Source organism: Podarcis vaucheri (genome assembly GCF_965113315.1).
Source record: "Podarcis vaucheri genome assembly, chromosome: 4".
In the NCBI taxonomy this organism is placed as follows: Eukaryota; Metazoa; Chordata; class Lepidosauria; order Squamata; family Lacertidae; genus Podarcis; species Podarcis vaucheri.
This window is the reverse complement of record NC_138762.1, coordinates 25,451,779-25,479,647: the sequence shown is the minus strand read 5'-3', so window position 1 is coordinate 25,479,647 and position 27,869 is coordinate 25,451,779. Positions and strand designations below refer to the sequence as shown.

The 27,869-nt window shown below is 41.1% G+C and overlaps 1 protein-coding gene across 9 annotated transcripts in view; it reads right to left on the bottom strand.

The window, feature by feature from the left end:
- The window catches only part of ZMYM2 (zinc finger MYM-type containing 2), a 59,072-nt gene extending 33,303 nt beyond the window's left edge, over positions 1–25,769 (bottom strand). For 3 of the 9 annotated variants that reach the window (XM_082220225.1, XM_082220229.1, XM_082220230.1), the window contains exons 1-6: positions 25,592–25,763; positions 16,711–16,826; positions 14,531–15,382; positions 5,169–5,454; positions 2,060–2,225; positions 928–1,140 (exon numbers count right to left, since the gene is read on the bottom strand). In XM_082220225.1, coding sequence (XP_082076351.1) covers positions 928–1,140; positions 2,060–2,225; positions 5,169–5,454; positions 14,531–15,305 — 1,440 coding nt within the window. In that variant the 5' untranslated portion in view covers positions 15,306–15,382; positions 16,711–16,826; positions 25,592–25,763. Of the gene's footprint in view, positions 1–927; positions 1,141–2,059; positions 2,226–5,168; positions 5,455–14,530; positions 15,383–16,710; positions 16,827–17,547; positions 17,689–25,563 lie in introns of those variants that run through there. The other 6 variants (XM_082220231.1, XM_082220227.1, XM_082220226.1 and 3 more) reach the window with 6 other exon arrangements.
- Between the last annotated feature and the right edge of the window lie 2,100 nt (positions 25,770–27,869).

The window sequence follows — 27,869 nt, the reverse complement described above, 5'->3', positions numbered from 1 at the left end:
CATCTTAAAATTAAGAACAGGACAGGCTAATACAAAATGAGATAGAATATAGAGTATTTTTTATTCAGTATAAAGCCTCTCCACTTTAAGAGACTAATTAAGTTACCTTGTTCCAAGAAAGGAATAGAAAATTCTTCCACACAGTTTAGAATCAACCTAAAAAGCACCTTGATGAAACAATACATTGGCCTGGATCCAGTGTAGAAGAATAGTTGCACAAGGAGAACACCCCGCCCCTCTCAAGCCTCCCCCCCCCCGAAGGTCGAAGGGCATTCAAGAAAGACCTGCGTTTCGGGACTGGCGACTACAGTGGGAGAGGTTTGGGAGAAATAGTGTGGAGGCATTCGGAGTTATTGTGAGAAAGGAATGAAAAATCCCATATGCACTACCCCTGATGTTCTTTGGACAAAATTGTCAGTTCTCATGTTGCTTCAAAGAGCCTGCTATCACAGTCACATATGCAGTAACTGGAGGGATGGGACAAAAAACAAACCCCACTCCTTCTGAAAAACCAGCTAGCTACAGCTAGTTACAGCAAGTGCTTTAAGGATCCTTAATGAGAAACATATGGAAGAAGGCATATTTTGTTGGCTGATATTTTCTTAATTTTTTAAAAACGAGTGGAAATCTAACATACAGGGCCAAAACCTGTATGAAACCCATGAAATACAGCTTTATTGTGGAAATAGGTTTGCCATATCCTAGACATGCCTCCAAATGAATGAAAAAAGGCCAAGGTTGATTGTGGAGGTGCTACTTCAACCAACATGGGAGTTTCGTGTCCTCAGTTTCACTTTTAAAATAAGGAATATGCTTCGAGATGAACAAATGTACACTACTTGTAATACCAAGTATGGTTTCAAAATACACTGGTTAAACAATTTTAAATAAGCTATCACTAAATGACAATGGAAGATAAAGAGTTACCTGTTTATATTCACTAACGCAGTTTTGGCAACAGAATCTTTTCGGCTCTCCATCAACCATAAGGATATTGTTTGCTGCTCCTTTACTTGGCAAGTATTCCCCACAATGCTCACAACAATTCATTATTAAGCCATTTGCCATTCGGTATCGATTGAAGCAGTGGTCACTACACAGCTTATGTGTCATATTTTTAAAGCTAACCTCATGACGGATCTAAAAGGGGGGAAACAATTTTACTGTAATGAGTTACATGACAGATGACAGCTTTTAAACATAAATTTGGATTAAAATGTGGAAAATGCAATTTCAGAAATGCAAGCTGCATTTGGTACTTTTGAAACTTAAAAAACAAAAACAAAACAGGAACAGAGGATACTACATTAAATACAATTTGACTGTAAAATATATGACTGGTAAAATATTGGTAAGTATTCTGTACATGACTGAGTATTAAAAAACCAGAATGAAATAAAATGTGTTTAGTAAACTTTCACATGTAAGGCAAAATATATTCTGTTTTACAATATATTCAATCACCACAGAAGTTTAGTAACTCTCAAAAAGTTAATTTTCAAAGATTGGAAACTAATACCCTCTTCTATGAAAAATACCATTTTCCATAGAACTAATATTCACAGAATAAGCTGCACTATGGGCAAATGTGAGGAAAAATGAGTTTTACATGTATATTAAAAGCACAAAGAGCAAGATGCACCAAATTTCCTCCTTGCCTCAGACACTGACAAAGTTGAACCACGCATTACAGTACATGCATTATTTCTATCTTTGCAAAGTAGGAAAATAACAGACTAATAGTAACGACAAGGATAGAGACTACCACAAGTCGTAACTAAAAAGAATCAAATAATACTTAATGTAAGAAATTTCAAGTCTGTGAAGGATGCAGAAATGCAAACTAACCAACCTGGAAAAGCTAGGTAAATAATTTTCATTTCCTAGCTATCATATGAGAACTTGTATGCTGCCAGAAGACTGAAGAGCATGACAAGTGGCTCAAATGAAAATTCTGCCCACATAAGAAATATTGGTGAGAAATATTACCTAAGTAATTTCCTGAGAAACTCAAATATTATATTAGTGTATAAATGAGGGATGGGCGAAACAAACAAACCTCTGTTAGTTTTCCACAAATAGTGCATCTAGACTTATTTAAGATTCCTTTTGAGGGATTCTGTTTGTCTTCATAGAAGGACAAGCATGACGTACTGCAAAACTCCTGGAAGGACTCACTTGAATCAACCTGAGCAACAATGGTACCTTTCATTGTTGTTATGTCTCTGAAAGATAAGAAGGGAACGTCCTCTAAATATTAGGAGCCACCATAAAGTACAATAGTCACAGATAGTACAAGATTTAAAAGTCTGAACAAAAAACTGGGAAGAAGAAGAAGAGTTTCGATTTGATATCCCGCCTTTCACTCCCCTTCAGGAGTCTCAAACCAGCTAACGTTCTCCTTTCCCTTCCTTCCCCACAACAAACACTCTGTGAGGTGAGTGGGGCTGAGAGACTTCAGAGAAGTGTGACTAGCCCAAGGTCACCCAGCAGCTGCATGTGGAGGAGCGGAGACGCGAACCTGGTTCCCCAGATTACGAATCTACCGCTCTTAACTACACCACACTGGGAACAATTTGGTATTGTCAAGAGCCCCCTTCCTCCCACCACCCAAAATGGGAGGGGGCATCCCACTGGCTGCATTTGAACATCATGCTAAAAATGGTTTAATGTGACACACACAAGAAGGAACAAGCTGCACAACCAAAGACAATGCTTTCACTTCTTCAGTTAGACATAACTTTGGTGTCATCCAAATCCCTGCTTGTGGTTAGCATTAACTATGCTTAAATTTTAAAAAGCCAGCTTCAGAAAATGTGGTTTGAAGTTAGTTTTAAAAAAGCCAACCACAGTTTGTGTTAACCAGTTTTTTATGGCTGACCTGACAGATTGCAATTAAAAGTGGAATCCTTTAAGTTGCCCTTCTAGGCTGAGAGGGAGAATAGGGAGGAGCATGCAAGCCCAAGGCTTACTTCAGCTAGTTCCTGCTTGTTAAACAAGTATTCCCCAACCTGGTCCCTCCAGATGTTTTGGATCATGGACCATGCTGGCTGGAGCAGACAGTCCCTGTACATAACTGCTGGAGGGTACCACATTGGCTATCCCTGCTGTAGACTAAGGAGCAGTGCAAATAATGGTTTGCATATCAAAAGCCAGTCTTTTCTCCTTGAGTACAGTGGTACCTCGCAAGACAAAAAACTCGCTAGACGAAAGGGTTTTTTGTTTTTTGAGCTGCTTCGCAAGACGATTTTCCCTATGGGCTTGCTTCCCAAGACGGAAACATCTTGCAAGTTTGTTTCCTTTTTCTTAACACCGCTAATACAGTTGCAACTTGACTTTGAGGAGCAACTCATAGAACGCGGTGTGGTAGCCTTTTTTGAGGTTTTTAAAGACTTTGGTGATTTTTGAAGCTTTTCCAAAACTTTCCCGACACCGTGCTTCGCAAGACGAAAAAAATCGCAAGACGACAAAACTTGCTGAACGAATTAATTTCGTCTTGCGAGGCACCACTGTATCAGGAGATAGGTACACCCCTTCTAATCTTGCAGTGAAAACATATTTTCATATATCATGGACACCTAATGCAAACTATGGAGAACAAATCCTGTTTCTTTGTAAATTAGAGTGTGAAAACGTAGTTCAATCTGTTTATGAAATTATTTTGCCATAGATGCAACTGTAACGTAAAGCCATGACTTGTGACAGGAAAGAGGGATCAATTGCTTTGGGGAGCTGGGAGTGGAGTCTCCCATTTCACAAACCACAATTTAAAAGGAATTAGTCTTATATCTACATCAGTGCTCAACAGTGGTGAAAATGCAATGAAGAAAATGGAAAAGTTTATTTGTAAAAGTATTATTTGGAGACACGTGGAATACCATGAGAAGCAAAAATATCCATTATAAACAGAAACACCATAAAGCAAACGTTTGTTGTTGTTTAACAAAAGGGAAAGGGAGCACATTTAATTCTTTTGGGCTGTAGCTGCTCATTGCTCACCAGATACTCACAAACCTGAGGTCTCTTGTACTGAAGTATGCATAAGCTAAGCCCTATTAACTTGAAGTGATTTTACTCTAATAAAACAGGAAGACAGCTACCTAGCTGCGGACAGCCAGTGGATCAACAGAGAGTTACAATTCTTCTCTCTCAGTAAACCTGACAGCTTCAAAAGCAAAGTTATACATTTTTAAATTACAATTTGATGTCAAAATCAATTTATCTAACTGTCCAGCATGTCTCGATGTAGCAGTTAATATTGTTTAGATGGGTAACTTAAAAGGGTTTCAAGAATATTAACACACTGGATTTAATCGTGTTTCATTAACAAAGCAAAGCAGGACTTGGCACCACCCACAGACCTCACTGCTAGCACTCAACAAATGTGTACAAATTAGGCCAAAATGCTCCACCCATGCTTCCCACAAGTCTCAGCTTAATTTTATATTTTGCTTTTTCAGAACTGTTTATACACCCACATTATTAGTGCCAAACAGCATTCTTCATGGATTCCAGAAGAGGAAACAGTGAACAAAACTAAGATGCTAAGTAGTACGAAATTTAACTAGGTTTGTTCCTCTTTCCAAGTCTCAGTATTGGCATAGGATTGTATTATACAGAGAAAAACTAAACATGCGTGTGATAAGGAGAAAACTTTTTATACAAACCACCTTCATTTTAGTTATTTTATATTGTTTCATGTTAATTGCTTAGAGGTTTTTGCTGATTAAGCGTTATATAAATTTTGTTAGCTAAATAATGATCGATCCATGGTTAGCTCAATGTGAATGGGCACTCAAGCCAACAATTTCCCATCTCCCACTGTGAGCAAATCATGGTTTGTGCTTAACTATAGTTTGCTTTATCAAGAAGACCCTTCAAAATGGGCTAATGATTTGGTCATTACATCTGAACCAACTCAATGCCTATCAGTTTTTATGACAAGTATGAACAAGAATAAGTTGAAAGAGGGTAGCTCATTCATGTCCTGGATAAACTGCTTTGAGGACGGGTTTTTTATATAAAAAACCAACTATCAAGCAGTGTATTTATTTTATGAAATAAATAAATGAATGAATAAAAATAAAATATTTTTCTGAGTTCTTGGAACGTTGAACAGGAATACTGATCAGATTGGCAAGGATCAAACAGTAAGATCTATCCCTTACTTTTTGCACATAACACAGAGTTTCTTTGGAGCTGGTTTATGCGAGAATGATGAAAGGCAGGTAGTGGAACAAAAAAGGTGAACAGATCCTTTCCGCTGATATGCAGTCTGGCCCTTCTGCAAAGGTTTCTTGCAGTTAGCACATGTGACTTTAACCTGCTTAGAAGGCTGCTGTTGTGTAGGAGGCTGGAATACTTGTTTTGGGAGGGATGCCACCGGTGACAGAGAATCCACACCTGGTTGTTTCTGATTTCTTGGAAATGAAGCTGACTGAGATATCCAGGAATCTTAAAGAGACAAAATAGATAAAGTTAAAATTTAAAAATTACTTCTCAATATGACAAGCAATTTGACAGTGAAGGAGAATATTCTATTCCCAGTGTAGGTAAAAGAGACGCACTCAGTTTTTCCCAAAGGCTAAATAATAAGTGTTAGTAACATAAAAAGATGTTGGGATACAGCAATACCCATACTGCATAATAAATATTTACAGATCACCACCTGCTAGTCATGGGAATAGCAATAGAATGCCCTGTCTTCAAAATTCCAACACAATGCTCAGGAGAATTCCGTGAACGTGAAGACATTATCCTACTCTGTGATAACAGACTTTGAAGATGGAACAGAGGGAGTGGGGAAGACGATATCAGAATTGGGGAAACCTTTTTCAGCATTCACATCTGAGGACCAAATTCTAGTGGTAGGCAGGGCCACATTGAATGGATCAACAAATGTACAGTACGCTGGTTTCTACACACACTCACACACCTCTCTATCCTCCATCAGAAAACTATTATCAGAGTTCAAGAGCATATTCTAGCCAGGCACATGCACTTGGGTTACAAAGCAGGGTCAGTGCGGGTTATAGCCTGAGGAGTGTTTCCGGCGCCAGATGGAAAGGCCTGAGGAGCCACATTCAACACCCAGGCCTCAGGTTGCCCACTCAAGATTTAAAGCAAATTTGCTGTATGCCTCACTTTCAAGGAGGAAGCAAAAAGCCCTTCCACCGTTCGGATTCTATTCTTAGACCAAGGTAAAGTTCTCAAACCGGGACACTACTTCTGGTTTTGTGGAGTTTGTAAACCGAATCATTTGTAAACAGGACTGTTCTTAAACCGAAGTACCTATGTTTTAATTACATATTTAGGTTGTCACTCTAATGATTATGCATACATACACACGTACATAATTTTATTTGTATGCCACTCAAGGCGGCTTGCAACATGAAGGAAATATCTAATTACAACATAACAAAATGGTCATAAACATCAAAACATACACAACCAAATAGAACAATTTCCACACAAAACATATGATCTAATTTTTATGGTATTTTGTGTTTGAACTTGTATACAATCATAATATTTTATACAGCGCTATAGAAATTTCAATAATTTGCCATTTAGAAATGGAGATGATAAAATAACTAATTGGTAAATGATAAGCTGTGTCATGATACTGTATTTGAAGAACTGAAAATATTAGGAGTAACTGGACTTCACTATCTTAAGGAACTGAAACTTCTCATATACAAATAGATCAGTACAGTGGTACCTCGCAAGTCGAATGCCTCGCAAGACGAAAAACGCGCAAGACGAAAGAGTTTTCCGTTTTTTGAGTCGTTCCGCAAGACGAATTTCCCTATGGGCTTGCTTCGCAAGATGAAACGTCTTGCGAGGCCTTGCGAGTTTGTTCCCTTTTTTTTAAAGCCGCTAAGCCGTTAATAGCCGCTAATAGCCGTGCTTCGCAAGACGAAAAAACCGCAAGACGAAGAGACTCACGGAACGGATTAATTTCGTCTTGCGAGGCACCACTGTATTTGTTTAATAACACACTTCAGCACTTAACTTTGGACATTATCATAAAACCCTAACTCATCTCCTCTACCATTAACCTGTGACATGAAAACAATCTCTGTAGACCGTCTATGGAGATTGTCCTTCATGAAACAAAACCTATATTCTACAGTGTGGATGAAAACCTTTTTAGATCCACATCACATTAATCAGCGAATGGCTCTAGAAGCACCCTGAAACGAACAGCAAACAACAAAACCAAGAAGATAAAGGTAACAAACTACTCAAGAAATAGATAAGAGAGAAGAAAACAAGGACAATGTTTGCCCAAGAGCAAGGACATCATCTCTGATAATGATGCCTCTGCCAAAAGGTATTGAGCAGAAAGTTGGGGGCCATGCTCCCATGCACACTGAGAGAAGGGGGGAAAGCTCACCCAAAAACCTAGCTCTAGAAAGTTCTCAGCAATGATCTGCATATGTACAGCACCCATTTGTGAAACCATTTCTGAAACCAAATGTTTTGCTTAGAAATCTTGGTTTGAAAAATCCACCTTGTTTTCAACCATTGTTTGGCAGTACAAATAATCCCAGCATCCTTTCTTAACCATGGTTTGTGATCACTCCTCTAAACGCTGACTAAAGTCACAAGATAAGAACAACTGAAAAACCCAACCTTGGGAGAAACTTAACCATGGCCAAGCCTCTGTGTCCCAACATTGCATATTACTGACATCTAATTAAGTTGTTTACATTTTTATATTGGGGGGGGGCGGGGGCGGCTATTTTGGCCATATAATGGTGGGAAGTTTTCCTGGAAGTTCAGAAATTAATAAAAAATAATAATATTTATACCCTGCCCATCTGGCTGGATTTCCCCAGACACTCTGGGCAGCTTACAGAATATATAAAACATAATAAAGCATCAAACATCAAAAACTTTAAATCCCCTATCTGTAATTACGTTCAGATGCAGATTTGCACTTTTATAAGCAGATTGTCCTAATACGGCTTTTAAGGTGTAGTACATAACCGTAAAGTCTGTCAACCACCCAACATTGTTCAAGCAATGTCTATTGCCACAATGGAATCTGGAAAGTTGCTCACTGAGTGGTATGAAGACATTATAGTAATTAATTAACTAATTAAAACCCCCAGAGTGAACTTAAATGGTTAAATTGGACAATGAGGAAGGGAGCTTGTCCTCCAAACAAAAAACTATGGGTTTTCCATTCTGGTTTCAAGTGCAAGCACTAATAACAGTTGCCAATTTGGGTATTACATAAACCATGATTAGAGTAGAGGAAAACCATCCACAGAAAAAGGAGGTAAGGAACGAGAACTCCATGAATCTGCAGTATTTTCATTGTAGTTGTTGGCATCAGTCTGACTCGGGAGACATTGGAGGAGTGTGCTTTTGGGGGTAAAGTCGAACTGGAGAGTTACAGCTCCCGCTATGGCTATAGAGATTGATATGAGAGGCATGTTTTATTGAAGGTGAGGCAGATGTAGGCATCCAGTTTTGTTGCTACAGGTGCACCATGGCACTTCTCTCTGTGCTGCTCCCAGCAGTCTTTCATCCTCTGGTCACTGCTGTGGATATACAACCTGCCTGCCTGTATTTTCATAAGATTACTTTTTGTAGAGAAAAAATTACAAAAACTGCTACTTGAGAGAAGACTGGCTAGCTCTTCCAAACAATGAGACACATGTGGGAAATGGGTCCTTCATTAACCAAACTACAATTGGTTATCTTTCGGTATTAACCACAGTTCCCAATTATAAAATAAAATAAAATATCTCATTTTAATTTATTTAATTTACTCCTATGTAGAAATGACTGTATATGATACTTAATATGGAAAATCTCTTTGGTTTGGTCAAAATGACTTCAGTCTTTACTTTAGCACAAAATGTTTAAAGGTTGGGGTGGCAGTCAGGGAGCATGTTAAAATGTTTAATATTGGCCCAAAGGCACTATGAATTTGTGAAAGAATGAACCTCAGTGTTTTAATCTAACAGCATCTAAAGTTAAAATAATTCACCATTTCAGTGAGTAAGATAGAATAGCATTTGACACCTGTAAATCACATACTGTACATAAGCTCCTGTTCATCCATGGACTGAAGAATGTGCTATTAAGTACCTCAGTGCACATACATACTGCAAGAAATTTGTACATGGAATTGTGAAATGCTAAAATCCACAAGTAGGTTTCTGGTCAATTGCTACAGAAAATTAATGTACAGAAACCTGGTAGTGATAATTGATGTAATTGCGTAACAAGGCAAACTCAGATTTAATTGTCTACAATATAGGAGTGATAGAGACCTCCCTCACATGATTGTAAATCAGTTTCTACATGAAGCTTTATGGCCAAGCGTCGTAAAGTTCTGAAACACCAGTCACTTACAGTGGTGTCCGTAACATATTCAGGCAACCTCTTTTGACCAGAGCTGCATTTGTCCTTTATGTATGAAACTGTGTATCAGGTGCAAAAATTAAGCACCTTCAGAAAGAAACTCAAGTTTTCATTAGTTTCAGATCTTCCTTAGTTAGAGAGAAACAAAGCTTGATTGGTGAAATCTCAAGAACTAAAAAAGGGGCTGAGCAGATTTGGAGGTCAGAGTTTTTAGCAGGCAACCCTTTTCCCCTGCTCAAAAGTTAGCAGAAGAATTATACCTCTATGCCACTGTGCAAATTTGGTTCTACATGTGTAACTTAGGGATCTTGTGGGCACAGGCTTATATCTTTCTTTTGACACATAGTATATACAATTCTTTTGTAATCTTCCACTGCTTGGTTTTTAAATTTAATGTTTTGGTGACAATATTAATGTTTGTTTTATTTTCTGTACACTGCTTAGAGATATATAATTTGTTAAATAAATAAATAGATGGATCCTCACTCTTTTCTTCTGGAAGCAAAATTTTGTTCTCCCCACCCCTTTTGACCCTTCTCATGTGCTCCAAGTTACCTGTATCTATGCTCAAAACTGCATCCAACACTTTCCTTACAATAATGAGCTGGTTTCTGCTTAAGGTTTATTATTTCCACTCCTCTTAACAAAACATGGTTTGGACCTATCCTATCCCATTTAAATGAACACACATATAAGAAACAGTGACCAGAACCCTGACAACTCCCAAAACCAAGCCCCACAAAAGTTTGGTTGTGATGCCAGAGCAAAGGGAATAAAGGTCTGCTGGTTGAACCATTAGCAGATCTTGTTAAAAGTAACCAGGCCTCCCTCTCTATTTATCATACATAAATGAACAAAATTATCAACTTTACAGGGCTGCAAAAACTGTCTTAATCCATGGATAACTAAAGAAGCTAAGCTTAACACTCTCAACCTGAGCAGGGTGTATAGAAGCTCTCTTGAAAATTCAAACATGTTCAACTCAACATATAAAGGAAATGGGGAGGGAAGGAGAGAATGTATTTTGAAGCCAAGCAAAAAAGATGCCATATTGTATTTATTGCTGTGGGGTTTCTACTGCACCCAGTATTCATAAAGCCACCAGTGACACTATTCACTCATGAGACATTATCCTATATCCCTGGATATTTCTAGCTGGTATCTTCAATGGCAGCTAAAGTTCCACTACTGCCCAATCTTACTAACTTGAAGACACCCCAGTGTGTGAGAACTTCACCCCTCTCCACTCAAAAATCTAAAAAGGCAGCTAATAATTCGCCGTCCGAGGACTGAACATCTTGGATGAAAGTGCCTTTAGGGGAGTTCTCTATGGATAACAATTTAAGAATCCTTTAAGAAATAAACAACTTCTGAACAGCACCTGATTACAGACAGATTAGAAGTGGTCAAAACCTGTTTACTTAAAAACTTCTTGATCCCCATCAGTCCAGAAACTCCTTTGATGCTAAGCAATGGTAACAGAAGATGCTCCTTTGAACATGTTACTGATAAGTGAATTAATTTGGATGTGCATAAGTGCACCTCACAACACCCTGAGCCCCAAGGGGACTAGGACTTCAGTATCGGGAGGTAAGCATGAGGGCTTGGGAAATGGCTGTATATGCCATGACGATAATAACTCCATATGGCAACCTATCAAGGTTGACTGACTCTTTAAGTCTCCTCCACCCTTAGATATTAAGTTCTTGTCATGAAACATTGTGAGCTGGAGAAATAAGGCAAATGACTGTGAGTTCCTAGGAGACCTGGTCTCAAACCCCAATAGTAATTGAAGGCTTTAAAGCCTATTCACTGCCAGCCTTCAAACTAAACCCAAAAGGTAGATTCCACCCAGTTTATCCATTCTTACTGCTCTATGTTTAGATTGAAACCTGACATTCCTTCAAGCCTGTAGCTCTACAATCTAAGCCAGGCATAGGCAAACTCAGCCCTCCAGATGTTTTGGGACTATAACTCCCATCATCCCTAGCTAACAGGACCAATGGTCAGGGATGATGGGAGTTGTAGTCCCAAAACATATGGAGGGACAAGTTTGCCTATGCCTGATCTAAGCCTTCAAGTTTGATTAGAATCAAGGGACACTTGCCAAAATCTATGCAGATATATCTCCCTGCACAGAGATGCCCTCCCCATTTCTTCACTGAAGCAGTTTGCAACAACAAATTCCCTCTACTGAAATAATCTTAGCATGTGACTTTAACAAGAGGGTGGGCAATGATGACTCTGCACTTCTCAGAGTGCTTGGACTTGACCAAGGTAATTCTCTACCTGCCTTTAACTGTCTACTGTTCTAAGGACAACATCTTGAACAATGCAGGCATATGCCTCACCAATGTTTGCATTCAATTCAGTAAAGTCTTGCTCAATTATTCAGTGAGTTTTGATAATTCCGGAGAGTTCGCCTACATATCAACAAGGGGTTAACTGTGTGTTTGACTATTTCCTAGTTTCCCTAGTATCGGGGGATTGAGTCCTGGTGGGCAATTGCACTGTTAAATGACCACTTATTTTTGACCTTGGCCATAGAACTTAACTGTCCTGTGCTCACACCTTTCCTGCCCAACTCCTGATGAAAACATAAGACATTCTGCCAAGAATTCCTTGGACTGCATAAATTCCATCCATTATTTAAAACCAAGACAACACTGGAGTGCAGTTTCTGTAATTAACCCAGAATACCCCCAAGAAGCTATCAAAATCTATGAACATCTAACTGATTTTTCAAAACAACAATTTAAGGTGTGGAAACAATCCAGGGAGTCTTTTACTAACAAGTGGTTTGACAAGGAACGTAGAGCTCTAAAATCTTATATCCAGAATATTTCTTGACAATACTGGAAGGAAGAGGGTGCTGCCTGCTTCCAGAATATTTTAGTTCTAAAAATCTACTGCGGTATCTTATTAAAAAAGAGAGAGAGAACTGAATATACTAACAAGCAATATCTTCAAATAAGCTCTAGGAAATTCTGGTTCTTGGTCTCTGAGGAACTCAACACCAAAGACCTCCCCACTCCATCCATTTCGCTTAGTAGTTGGTATCATTACGTTGCAAGTGTCTTGCACAAGGAACGACTAGATGGAGTGGCATGTCACCATTCTATGCTCCCAATCTCACCAGATGAAATAAAAATGCTAATAGTCCAGTTAAAGAAAGGGAAGGGCATCTGGTCCAGATGTGATAGGCTCCAAAGTACTAAAATTAGACCTGACTGGTGAACCCCTTTGCTGGCTAACCTGTTCACATCGGTGAATAACACTGGATTCATGCCAGAGGCATGGACAAGAGCAATAACAGTTCCAATATATAAAGGGAGGCCATATAATACCATCTAACTATAGATCAATAAGTCTTTTCCCTATAGTGGGTAGGTTATATGCTAAACATCTATTGGGTAAACTTACACTTTGGATGTCTCAACTTGCAATACTAGGCCCAGAGCAGGTGGTCTTTTGCCAGGGTAAACTAATCTGGACCACTGTGTCATCCTATCTCACCCAGATAGAATCTAGTGCTTTAAAAGTGCTTTTAAAAATACATTGAATTTTCCATAAGGCTCACAATCACCATCTAGTGTCACATTGTATAAAGCACACATAAAAGGTTTTATTTGCAGCTGTATAGCTGAGTCCCGTTGATAAATATTCTAAGGCATCCAAGTCAAAGCTCTATACGATCTTCGTGGACCTAAAAGGAACCTTTGATTCAATCCCAATTTATACTCCGGAATAAATTAACCAGAATGAACATTAGCATAAAGTTACTTTTTCTTATTAGGAAATTATATACCTCCATGACCTGCCAGTGAAATGCTCCCAACTAGGCAGGCGAATCCTAAAAAAATATTGCCAACAAAGGGGAGGAAACAGGGTTGCATCTCAGTCCCTTACTTATTCAATCATTTTCCACATGACCTTGTTATCTGTTTATGTGGGGTTGGTGCCCACTGCCCGAAGCTTAGCTCCATTCAATATTCCCATTCTATTATGCAGGTTAGATTGAGGGCCACTCAGTGTTGAGTGCCCCAGAGACCAAGAACCAGAATCCCCACCAATGTAGAGCTTTTTTCCTTGCAAGATTTAACATCATGCCATCTGCGACTGTAAGGAAGATTCTAGAAAATTCCTTATTCAGAAAGATATGGTCCCTGTGGTATAAACTGGTCAAAACCATTGCACATGTTTTATTTTACTGCCCATTTTACACAGAAAATCTGCAATAAATATATAAACCCCATGCTGAAAGGAAGGTTAAATTGCCCTGACTTCTCCAGGGTTTCCTTTCTACTAAACAGCTGTAGGCCTGCCATTATGGATAATGTAGCAAAATTTCTGAGAGATACCATGAAACTACATCGCTATAGGATTTGAGAGGCACTTTTAAACCTTATTATGTCTGTGCCATATTAGTTTTATCTGAAAGTATCTCATATTATGAACAGATGCCAATTTTATGCTTTGACTGCTCCTTCTTCAGTAATCACATTATTGTTTTACAGCTCTGAAAAGGAGTGAGGTTGTTGGTCTGTTTTTGTTCTTGTTTTTATTATGTACTTTGTGTTCTCCTTATGTATTTTTATGTTCTGAACCACCCTGTGATCTTTGGAGGAAGGGTGGTACACAAATCTAAATAAATAAATAAATAAATAAATAAAATTCTTAGCAAATGAAATATATTTTTATCCAGTAACTGAAACAATATTTTCCTTTTTTTATAATAGGGAATAATTATTCTATCCAGCAACTAACAATCCCTTCCGGAAAGTACACTATGTTCACTCATAAGCAAGCCACACCAAACAACGGGCCTAACTCTTCAACAGCTACTCACCTTGGTCTCAAATTAAGATATAATTCTGTAGCACAGAAGGTTCTGTGGGCTACTTGGTCCAAGGAGAATATGCTTTAATTGTTATAGTAACCAGCTATTATGCACACTTGTTCAGCAAACATACTAATTACAGTGGAAAACTCCGTTTAAATAACCTTGATTAAATAAATGCAGCCTGATTTGTAAACCTGTACCGTGGTCTCAAAAATGGAAAAAAATAATCCACAATGTAACTGCTATTATTAGTTGTGCCACTTGTAGAAGAAATATATATTTGCATAAAAAGGTACAACCTACCAGGGTTATGATGAGTCGCAGATTCTCCATTCTGAAAGACATCTCCAGCTACGTTCATTCTACCAGGATTGAAAGGTCCTACACCAGTCTTGGTCTGTGAAGTTAAAGATGGGGTGTATGTTTGTATATTAACACCAAAATTACTTGACTGCAGTCCGTTAGATACATCTCCCAAGTTGGTATTCTGTAGTGATGTTACATGTGTAATCATTAAGTTCATGTCACGCCCTTCAGTATTTTCTAAACGGCCAACACTCACAGAGCTCATACCTCTTTCTAATGTAGTAACATTAGCAATTTGAATTTCAGAGTCTGGTTCTGTGGTTATACCACTATTACCTATTCCTGCATTTACCTTACTTCTCGAAAAACTGGGTGGTGAAAATTCCATCTCAGTGGCTCTGTTTTTAGGCTCTGGAAATCTTCTTTCACTGAAACTGGAATCATTTCTCTCTTGCCCCTGATTTGCTTCAGTATCTTCTTCATCATCAATAATAATAGTTTCAGTTATACTTCCCTTTTGAGAACTCAGGTCTTTTGTTGGAACCACTGCTTTGGGGTCATTTCCGTGATGCTCTTCATTACTGGGTGAACTAAAAGCTGCATTTCTAGGATCCGTTATCAACCCTGCAGAAATCTGTGGAGGTTGCACAGGTTCAACAAATACAACATCATCGTCGTCTTCTACGGAAGGACTCTGGAACTTAGATCTAGAAACCAGAGAGTTAGATGGACAGCCGAAAGAGTTTCCTACATTGGCTAGGCCAGTTGCCATTGTGGTAGGCCCCAATAACTCAGATGGATGTTCAGACAGCGCCAGTTTTCAGACAGCTTGTGGACCTTCCAGAAAAACTGTTATAAAAGAAAAAAAGCAGTTTTACTATAATACAATGGGTTTTGTGTACGTTCACCTTGAGTCATGACCTCATTTTTCAAATATCAAAATCAGATGCTTAGACCAAATTGAGTCTTAACTTATTAAGTGTCTTGATAAATTTAGAGGCCCACATACATGATATGAGCTTAAAGTTGAATTGCCAATTACCACATGTTCAGCAGTGGAATCTTGCCCCATTTTCTTTTTTCTGACTTGCTTTAGAGGTTTAACATGAAAAACGTCATAGCAAACCTTGGGTTGGTACCCTCCCCCACAAAAATGCATGTTACCTGGATACTGAAAGCTTCCACTTTAGATTTTGAAGAACCAATTTTCTTTTCCGTTCAAATTTGGTAAATAGTGGTTTATTCTAAAAGTGTCTAGTTCAAAACTAATTACAATTAGAATTGTTTCTCAAGTTTTGATGTAATGGGAAACTGCTTTATGCAAAATGAAAAGTACAAGCCTTTGGTTTCCTGCCATTGTGTGAATAGAGGGGTTTAATAGAAGGGAAATTAAAAGGCAGGAATCATTTTGTCATTAGAAAACATCTGTTCAAACAGTTTGCTAGTAAGAAATCCATCAACAAAATGAACAAATGTGTGAAGTAAACTTCCAGTGCAGTGTGTATCTAAACAGGCTGTACTAGAAAATAAGTCTCGGAGATAAATAGATCTTACTTCCATCTAACAACGTTCAGCAATTCACCTTCAGTCAATCCTGTTTCTACTGTAATGCAACTTCAAGTCATACTATTAGAGAAGAGTCTTATTCACACTCCCAATCACAATGTTCATAATTTTATAAGCCTCATTTTACTCTTAATCAGTTTTTCTAAAAAAAAACAACAGATTTTGGCTACCCTTTACGATTCTGTCATTTTGAGTCTTTATATTTTTAATATTTTAAGGAGTCAGCAACAGAAATTTTCAACATATGCTAAACATGAATGTGTAATAGATTTTTTAAATGGTATTAAGATACTAGTCACTGTTATTTTTCTATGAAATATTCAACAGTGTGCCTTTTTTTCTTACTACAGCACACAACTTGATTTTGATGAGCTTTCTTCCATGCACATTCCCTTATCAAAAAATATTTTTCTGAGTTTACAGCCAGCTTAGACCATATTGGTATATATTTTTGTCTCCCAACGAGCATTTACATTAAATTCATCTGCCAATTTGTAGCCCATTCATCTACACTGGAGTGATCCTTTTGAAACACTTTTTAGTCTGCCTGAAATCACCATCCTGAATACCACTTCTATAGAGGATTAGGTATTATCTTCTGAAACACTTACCCATTCAAGAATATGTAGCAGTAGGTTAAGCTTAAAAAGTTGCTCCAGTGCCTTGTTTGTGCTGGAAACCTGGCTCTCTCTTCCAGAGAGACTGGAGATCTCTGAAAATATGTATCCTGAAACAGATTAGATCCATGTTAAGAATGTTTATTATTCAGAAAACTTACAATATTTCAGTCCTAACCCCAAAACTAACCTAAACTTAAAAATATACCCAGTTCCATCAGGAATTGTGTCATGTTCACTAAAGCAAATGGGAGATGTATTACTTGACAAAACTCAAGTAACATTCACATTGCCGATAAATTCCTTGGTTTGTACCATCAGTTGTGTAGAAAGAAAACATGATAGCAACATTTACGAACAGCCACAGATTTCAAACTATATTTCTAATAACAGATATCTTAAGGAGTCCTAGAAAAGCAGAGTACATACTAACATTAATGCATAACACTTCCAACATAACTAAGTTATGGCCCTTAAAATTCCCCAGTGACAAATTTTCTAGATTTTGAACTGGGAAAATTCTCACTAACTAAAAAACTTCTTTTCAGAAAGTGTTTTGATTTTGAAGTTCCTTCCAAGTATCATTCTAGTTCCTTTGTACTATCGCTCTAGAAAATATAATTTTTAATGTCACTAATCTATTCTTGAATACAAATTTAGTTCCATATTCACTCATTTCAAGAGTTAAAAAAGGAATACCGTATTACAATGTTGGCGCAGTTAGAAAGCTACCAGTCACCCAGCTATCTAGAATGCTGCAAGAACCATTAGCATTGCTCAGAACTCATACTTGTTCCAACAATACACACATGCCCTCCAAAATATACACACCGAAAGCTGAATTCAATCTCTTCCCCGCCCCCACTGAAAGCACATTATAGAGGTGTGTGCCAACCATCTGTACCAGGGCATTCTTACTTAATATTTGCTACTAAAACACAGAAGGGGTAAGCAGCTATCAGGTTGTTTTTCAAAGGACTCAGTATCTACCTTTTCCCATCAGAAAAGGACACAAAAACAGGACATAAACATGGGACACTGCACAATTATGACCCAACTAGGAATTTACATAGACAAGAGAACCATCACAACAGTGACATCATATAGCTTGAGCTCCCAAATATTGGTAGTACCAGAAAATGTGGTAATACCTAGGTGCCTTAACCTTCCAAAACATTAAAACAAGTGTCAATTATTGCTATACTCTTCTAGATAGAATCCGAAACCATTTAATGCTTTTTAGGTCAAAATTTGGGCCTAGAAACCATTTGGTAGCATCACATATAATGCATTGCAGTAAACTAAGCCAGATGTTGCCAGAGCATAGACGACAGAAGTTAGGCTATCCCTGCCCAAATAGGGGCACACTGGGCTATCAGTCAAAGCTGATGAACAGCATTCCTTTGGGTTTATACTTCAAATTATCTACCTGTACATTAGCAGAAAGCAGCCGGCAATTTTATATTCATGAATTCCACTCCTATGCATGTTCAGAAGTCAGTATTACTATGTTTAACAGGGCTTACACTGGGTATATATGATGGGACTGAAGCCTTTTTACTGGTATTTATTCATTAGCATGATCACTTTGAAGAGGACATGGCAAGGTAGGAGAATCAATCTCAAAGATGCTGAAGAGTGCTGCTTTTTATTAATGAGAAAATTATAAATATTTTATATTTCTATGCCACATATCATAAAATATAGCAAGGTGTACACTTTAAAACATCATTTAAAACTAAAAATAAATGAATAAAAGTAAAATCATTCAAGTGAACTGGCTAATCAAAGTCCTTCAGAAGTCAAAAGTGAAGGTGTCTGCTGAACCTCTGCTGGAAATGTTCCACAGCATGGGACCCACAACACTAAATGCCCAACTTCTAGTTGAGGCTGACTGGAACTCTGTAAAACGGGAGACAACAAACAGCACTCCTCCATGTGATCTCAGGGATCAAGATGGTATATAAGAAGTCAGATGGTCCTTAGGGTACCTTGGGCTCAAGTTGTTTTGTACATCAACACAAAAACCTTGAACATCGCCAAGTAGTATATGGGCAATCAGTGCAAACATTTTTAGGTGTAACCTGCTGCTGGCCACCTGCCCCCATCAACTGTCTAGCTGGCCCAGCATTTCCCAAACTTGGGTCTCCACCTGTTTTTGGACTACAGTTCCCATGACAACAGGTGCTAGCTAGGAATGATAGGAGCTGTAGTCCAAAAAAAAGCTGGGGACCTGTTTGGGAGACACTGGTCTGGCCACTTAATTCTGAACCAGCTGGAGCTTCCAGACAAGGCCCTAACACAAAGCACATTGCAGTAATCCAGTCTTGGGGATACTATAGCAAAGCTACCCGAATCATTACAGCCATGGCTGGCACACCAAACTAAGGGTCACTTGGGCCCTGAATGAGAAATACGTATTTACGCGCACCCCCAAGCCATGCACCTGTTCCTTTAGAGGGAGCGCAACCCAACCCAGAACAGGTAACTCTCCTATCGTCTGGACAATGGAACCACCCAAAGCCTCCGTCTTCCCACAACTTTTTGTTGGCTGTCATCCAGTCCACCACTGCATTAAGGCACTAGCCCAGAGCTTGCAGCCTCTCGATTTAAATGTTATGAAGAAATAGAGCTATGTGCCATCAGCGTGCTGCTAGCACTGTGCTCCCAAATATCTAATGTTTGGCTTCACATTTTTAAAATATTTTAAGCATGGTTTATTAATTGTTGTCCTATCTTTTAATAGAAGAGCCTCCATGGAAAGTCTTTTTGAGTGGGAAACATGTTAGGCACTAATAAAAAGTATCACTCTTCAGCATGTTTGAGATCGAGACCCCTTTTTGGTCATTTCTATCGGATGCTTTGATTTTCATGTCTATTTTTGAAGAGAAGTCACTGGGTTTAATTCCCTTTTTAATCCTTGTGTTATAGCTGTAAAATGGAACTAGTAATGCTGCCATGTGAAAGATTTGACTAGCAGTTTACGGCTTAGCTCATTTTCTTGAATTATCTGTTTTGTGTGTCAATCAGTGCCCTGGATTGACCAACTGTCCTTGTTTAAAGCTTTACTGCCACCATCTATTATATATTTTGGGAAATAGCTTGTATCTGTCCTCAGTCATCACCAAATTTGGCGTGAGGGTTCCCAAGGCGGAGCCAGCAGTCTTTGTCAATGTTTAGTCAGCAGCCACCATTTTGAATCAAGATGGCCGACCAAAATGTCACTTTGGCATGTCTTCACCAGCCCACGCATGGATTCAGGGTCAAGCCAGGTGTTCCCTGAGTTGGGTGGGTGGATGCACACCCCCCTAAATCATGCCGTTACACCATCAATTTAAAAATCATGATTTTTTTTTGTTTCTTTGAATTCTTAGGCAGCGCCAGGCACTCTCTGCTAATCTCAAAGTAGGTGTTTTCTATCATGTCACTATTCCACATGCTGTACATGCAACTTGTCATGTCCACAGGTAGGCTCACTTTTAGCTTCCACTTTGTGCTTGTGACAGTTTCATTCTATGAAGTATTACGTTGTACTGATGCAGCCTGTTAGGTGTGAACATTTCTTCTTGGTTACAAGATACATAAATACATCCAATACCATGTTTAGCAACCTCCCTCACCCACTCTACCAGGTTCAACCTTCCCTAAATTGCCATTTTGTGACTACAGCTCTGGTTTTTTAAAAAAAGTAAAATTAGTTGCCCAACTAAAATTAGACTGCCCAACTATCTTAACTGTACATACATGATTGTGATGAAATGTTGAAATAAATAAATCACAAAAGGTTTAATCTTTGTGCAAACTACCCAATACATTCAGTTTACATATGATCTTGAAGTACAGTGCAGGGATAAAGCTGTAATAAAGTGTGAGAATTTAAATGTTGAGCAACTTCCCACAAGTTAAGCATTCATGTTCATGAAGCCTGAGAGAGAAATTTGTTGATTAAAAAATAATAATCTACTTTTTGCAATGTAATCAGTGGAACAATTGTACTGTTTTATAATTAGAATGTAGTTTCAGCCTTATGTTATAAGTGATGACCAAGCAGATTTGTGTTTTTAGGAATGAGCATATAGCCAAGTTAAAATTTTGAAGAAATATGCTTCATGTGGCCAGAGGTGTAATTTCTGCTACTTATTAACACACAACTTTTCATACCTACAGCAACTACGATGCAATATGGTGACAGTAAGTTTCAGACAGTCAGTGTGGCATAGTGGAAAGAAAATTGGCTTTAGCCCTGCTTTCAATCCCCAGCAGTCTTCAAATACCTGCTAAACCATGATGCTAACTGAGAGACCTTGGGCTAGTCAGTGTCCCTCAGCCTAACCTACCTCACTGTGTTAGAGGATAAAAGAGAATATAAGTATCTATCTTAAACATCAGATTATTCTGTCCATTTTGACTTGCTGCCATTTCTCCAGGGTCTCAGGGCAGACATCACCTGCTACCTGACTCTTTTTAATCAAAGATGCCAGAGACAGAATTTGGGTACAAAGCATGCGCCATACCACTGACCTATGCATGAAGTCCTTGGAGTAAGAGTAAGATAAGAATTAAATAAATAATGGTTTTCACTGGCAAATCCTAGTTAATTCATTGACAGAAAAAGCACACAAAACATTTGTACTACTCCATTACATTTGTTCTCTCAATACAACAAGAAAACTTGTATGATCTCTGGTATCACTGTAGTCCTAGCCAATCATTTTAGAAATATTGGCAATAATTATTCACTCCCAAGTTTAAATTTCATTACCTAATGATACACAAGGCAAAATCAGCCTGTGGCCCTTTTAAAAAGTGTTACTTCCAGGCAAATAGATGTAGTTATCTTGTGACATGGAAGTTATCAACCAAGATGTCTCAGGATACACTTCCAACATAACCCTGAACACCTCCATAAATCAGTTTCTCTCTCTCTCCCTTGTTTATATGCCACTTTCCAACAAGTAGTTCTCAAAGTGGTTTACATATTAAAAGGTGTGTGGCAAACATGTTTCAGTAAAGCTGTTTAGTCTTCACAGGGATGACTGTCATCCATGCAACTTTCAGGAACTGTAACTTAATAGATTCCAATAGACATCTAGACGCATGCAGCAAATGTCAGTTCCACATAAAATGTCTACAAAGAAATGCCACTGCAGTTACTTTTAATTCCCTATCTCTAAACTCCAAATGTTATACTAGAAATGGGCCTAAAATTGAGTGGTGAAAAAAGCAGATTTTTCCCAAGAGCTACTTTTATATACACAAAGTTATTCATCTTAAGCATTTCTATTCACTTCATTCAGTGCCTTATCCAACTATTAATTTTATGTAGCCAGCTCTTTATACTACTACTCCTGTTGGGAATTTCCCACTACACAGTAATGAAGTATCTTAAAACTACCAAAAAAGTGTTTTGTGGGACCATCTATTACATTTCAAATGAAGATTCTAGTAAAATAAAATGTACCAAAATAATTAAGTCGCAAGACACTTACAGTGTAAGAACTTCTGTACTACACAAGTAACAGTCAATGCAGAAGACTTGAATTCAACTGGCCTTTCTGTCACAGAATAGGTATAGTATTGCAACCTTAATGTCCCAGTACCAATCACTTACTTGTTTGCTCCAGTGACACTTAGGGACTAGCTTTCATGAGACAGTCTATACTTGATTTGCTCAGTTAAATTGGTGGCGTATGCATAACTGCACCAATTCATGCAACACCATTTATACTTTAAAATTTACCAGTAACGATGTCTGTATCATCAACACCTATGTGAAGATACATCAATGGCTCTTCTATGCAAACCTATCACAAGATGATCACATGGGAGCCACCTCAGATATGAATGGGTCCCATATGCCAAATGGCATTGACTCAAGTCTTGCCTGTTAGAATTTTTAGTCCTTTAGTATATGTTATCCTATTTTATTGTTCTGAAGTAAGCAGTGTGTCGACTACACCTCTCATCTAAACATGTCTTACTTGGAAATACATCCAAGTTATTCTTTTTCAATATAACCTATTTTTAAGCACGCATGCTTAGATCCCCAGTTTAAAGAAGTCTATGTACTATGGTTTAATTCTGCAGCTGAAACCCTTCAGAGCTGACCAAACCTTCTCTCTGAAGACTTGTACAAAACAAATTTCCATTCACCTTCAATTCTGGTATTCCTTTTATGCTGCTTGGGAAATATTTATTAACCATTTATAATTTGTTCAAGTCATCCTTTAGTATCTATGATCCTGCTGGAAGTTGTCAGAAATCACAAATCAGGAAAATAGTTGGGGGGCTGCAACGCTGTTTGGCATTACAATTTAATACACATTCATTTTCACATTTATGTGAATTTGTCACAGGTTATTTCAGCAATTCTACTAAAGTATGCACAAAGCTATTTACCATACAATCTTCCTCATGCTCTTGAAAAACTTGAGAAATTAGAATTGTGAGTCAATCTGCTGGGAAGTTTTTGCCTGCACCCTTAAAGTTTAAGGCTTAAACCAGTTGCTCTAAAGACAGCTTAAAAATCAGCACCCCCCTCATCCTCTGAGTAAACTAACACCTTGCATAAAGTATACTCCTCCTGATCTTTCTCCCTAATTTCTATGTGAACAATGGACAAGGAATGTTGATCTTGGATCATGCAATACCCATGTTTGCCTCCTGCAAGCTAAAAAGTGAAATGCCACCAATGGATTCCTGCAGCGGCCTCTAGTAAGAGACCCTTAACAAGCAACTATTGATCACTTTCAGTCTCCAGATGATGGGTCACGGCATAAACTGCTCTATTAGGTTTGCCCTCACAGAGCTACTTCGCCACTTAGTGTAAAGAGCTGAAATTACTAAGGGGAAGAGAAGGGGGCTAACTGCAGTCATCTCAGAATGTAAGAAAAGGATGGTTCTTTGCTGACTTTGCAATAGCCTTGAAAAAAATTCACTTAAACGAGACACAACCGATGGGATTCTCATATAGCATCAGGATTTAAAGGGAAATGGGGCAAATAAGACGTTTGTCCTTAGCAGAGAAACACATGAAAATGTCCATTGTGTCCAACTGTATCTTCTTCCCCACCTCCATGCCTAAGCAAATCCGCCTGAACGAGAAATAAAACGTGTGATCCAGAACACACTTCGCTCAGGACTGGATTATTTTAAGTCGTCTCCCTCTCGCCGGCCAGAGAAGTCAGGTAAGGTTGCAGGGATTCGGAATTGCGAGGGAATTAATTCGAAATCTGGTTAAATGTGCGCTTTAATATACGCTCCAAAACTCTAGAGGGCACTCGAAAGATACCCTCTCCATTCCCCTCCCCCGCGCGGCCGAGCCGGGTAAGGCGAGAGGCAGAAGCCCGTCGTCTGCTTGCGGGTGTTAGTATTGCAGGAGCGATGTCTGCAGCAGAGCCCACCCCGGGGGGAGGAGTCGCCTCACGGCCATTACCGGGGCTTTGCTCCAGGGCAGCAGCTGCTGCACCCAACAACCCCCCCCTTTTACCCTGGAAGGACCTCCTCTTAACCCCCCCACCCATTCACTCCTCGTGCCAAAAAAATGGGGGGAGAAGGATGATCTACCTCCTGCTCCTCCCCAAGGCAGAAAAACATATAAATAGCACTCACAATGGAGCTCCTTCTCCTTGCGAGGCTCTTGCCAAGGCTGCACCAAACTGGCCTGGAGCCTAGGGAGAAGAGGTGCTGGTGGAGCGTGAGGGTGGGGTGGGGGGTTGAATCGGGTTTTAATCGAGGTAGTGGGCGCGCCTCCTCATCTTCCCCTCCAGGAGACGCCCTTCCTCCTGGGCAAAGAAACGGGTTGGCAGCATAGCCCTCCACTTTGAATTCTCCAGCCCCTCCAGCACAGCCCCCTTCTCCCAGTGGGATACAAACCTATTGCCCCAGAGACAGGCTCCACCCGCCCCAGGGCCTCCCCCACAGCCCCACCTCGGGTGGGGGGTCGGCCCCGTCCCCCAGCGCTGCTCCCCAAGGGCGCCCAGCCTTGGGAGCCTTTGCTGGAGGGCAGCGGGGGGGGGGTTTAGTTTGGACAGGCGCGGAGGTGGGAGAGGAGGAGGCAATAGCGAAGACTTTCTCCCCACCCACCCAACACATACACAAAGCCGCCTCTTCTTTCCCCCTTCAGAGCTCTCTCTGGGGACCGAGTGTTAAGTCGATTGAACACCCTCCAACAAACACACACACACGAACACACGCGCATATACACATACACACAAAAACAACAACCCGCGCGCGCGCGCCTCCAGCGCCGAGATCTGCCCTGGCGCCCGTCCCTGCCAATTGCCCCGGGTGTCGGGTTTGGCCCCCTGCAGTCGGCCGGCAGCACTGCCGCCTCCAGTCGGCCGCCATTAAGGAGACCCAGCCAAACAATACGGGAGGGGAGCGCGAGGGAAAGCGGGAGCTGGGGGGGGGGAAGAGAGAGGAGGATACGCGGAGCGCAGCGCTGGGCGCAAAGAAGGGCGCCGCGAAAGGGGGGGGAGGGGAGCCGGCGGGGCGGAGGGCACTGAAAACAAAACCGCGGGCGAGGCGGTTGGAAACGAAGCCGTGATAAAATGGATCCTTCCCTTCTCCCCCCCCCCGCCCCGCCACCCCAGATACCCCCCAAGGCAGCCCCCCCTCCGCATTTCTGCCCTCAGCGCCCCTCAGTGAGGGGGGCTTCCTCCTGTCCGTCGCCCCAACCGCCTCCCTCCCCCTCCCCCGCCCCCAATCCCTGCTGGCGTGAGGCGAGAGCGACACGCAGCGGGGCATTTAGCCCGGGTTGCTGCGAGGCACGGCTGGGCTGCTCCAATCCCCACCCTGAAGGGGCAAGCTGGGCTCCAGCCAGCCACCCACCCTGCTCTCCTCTACCTCAGCCGCTTCCTCTCACGGCCCTCACCAGTCTCGGGGGGGAGAAGGAGGTCGTAGCGGCGGCGGGTCACACGCACCCTCCGCGGCTCCGCCAACGCTTCCTCAACTCTAACTCGGTCCAGTCCCGGGCTAAGCGCTGCTGCTTGGCGGAGGGGAGGAGCAGGGACCAACCCCACCAGCCGAGCTCGGGGAAAGGCCGCCTCGTGCGCCCGCTTATTGGCCTTCCCAGGAAGAGGGCTTCGTTGCCTGCAGAACCCATTGGAGCGGCTTCCCGCCTATCAGCGTCCCCGCCGCAGGTGGTTGGGCCGAGGCCCTGTCAATCCGATTCTCACTCACGCCTACGGTCCCTCCCTCTTTGGTTCCATCAGGTTAAACCCGAATCGCATTGCCCACCACCAACAGCTGCAGCACCTCTGCCTTTCTCCTGGTGGATGGGCGGGTTTGGGGCCCCAGAGGTTGCTGCTGCCGCCGGGTACTTTCCTGCAGAAGTTTGTGCTCTTTTTCCCCCTCCATGAAAGCGGGATGGCATCCCTTTTACTCCGCATGACATTTGCCAGGGAGGGAGGTGGTGTGTTTAACCTATTAATTTGCCTTCCACGGTCCCTCTGGGCAATAATTTCAGCGGAGACGTGTGGCTTCGGGTGTGAACACCCTGTTCCGTGGGGAGGTGATGGTTGCCACGCTTCGTCCACATTTTTAGGCGCGCGCGCGCCCCCACAGCAGGGCTGGGAAACCTGGATCCATTTCCATAAGGGGGCAGAGTAATGGAAACAGTCTCCAAGCTCTTTCCCAAGGGCAAAGATCCCTGTCTCCATTGAGGAACCCCCCCTTTTTCCCCCTCCCCCTGCCTACTCCGGAGAAAGAAAGCTGTGTCCCTTGCAACTGCCAGCACGGCTCCTGGTGGTGGTAGTGGTGATGGTTGGTAATGGTGGTGACGTCCTCCATTTTGTCGGAAGCTGCTGCAGGCAGGGAACTTGGGACCACTTCAGACCAACATGGGGCTCTATGAGGTGCCTGGTTTCAGAGCCTCTCGCCTCAGGGGCACAGCAGATCGCGGGGGGGAACCTCTGGCAATGCCCTAAAAGGAACAAATCGAACCCAGAGCCGCCAAGGCGGCAAAGCACCGAGAACCACGCTCCCCACCCTCCCTCAGCCAAAATGGAGGATGCGCACTTCCCTTGCGCGGTTGGTTCCCCGTTCCCCAGCCATGGGATTGACGCCCGCTTCTTCGAGGACGGGGGCGTGCTCACTCTTCTGCCTGGTTGGTTAACCCACCTACTACCCCGTGGGCTGTCCCTCTCTCTCTCCTCGACAAAAACGGGGAGAAAGAGGCGGGAAACAACGCCACACAGTCTTCTCCACCTTGCAGCTATTCCACAAACGTACACGCAGCAGCACGGTATTTTATTCCCTGGAGAAAGGCTTATTATGTACGGGGGGAAAGGGAGCGGGCAAGAGCTGTTGGCCCCATTTCTGTCTCAGATATGCAAGAGCTTCTCGCGATGCCAAGTCCCTGGGTAACTTGCGCGGGAGCTCAGTTCGAAGAGTTTTAAGTTCGCTCGGTTGCCCTCGGTGGCTAATTTCCCTGCGCCGCAGACGCGAGCATTCTGAACGCGGCGCTGTCGCTGTACCATATCTAGTTCCCTCCTGCCACCGGCCCTAAGCAGAGACGCAGGCAACGGCCAACAGGTCTAGCCAAATGCGTATGTGAAACTATTAATAGGATGCTGCCGATTTAATGGGAAATGCGAAAGCTTGCATTTCTAGGTGGGCAAACAACGTCGCAGAAAGTCTATAAACTCTAATGGATAGTGAAGGGGAGAACTTAATTTTTCACTTGATGGCCTATATTGAAAGGCTAGACAATGAGATTATCTGCTTTGATAGCTGCATTTCCTGTTACATTGTATTTGCAGTTGGAGTTTGATAGTGGAGGCAGAAAAGGAAGAAGTTTTGTTGGTTTAGTCATTAACCGCAGCATCTTTCAGGACTTGTGTTGTATTGTGTGGGGTTTTTTTTTAAGACTGAACATTTCCATTGCTTTCTCCATATTATAGGAATCTAAATACTGTACTCTGAAATCTGAAAACCTTGAGTTTTATTTAAGGGTCATTACTTGGGATTCAGAGGCACTTCTGAAGAAACATGAGTAGGATTCCACAATTTAAAGAAATGGTTCCCAAACATTTTTGGGCTACCGCTCCCTTGGTTCCATAAACTCATTCCTTTTTCTGTAAAAAGCATTATTCAGAAGAGCAGTCCACTAAGAAGATGATAACACAATAAAATTCAAAGCAGTAACAATT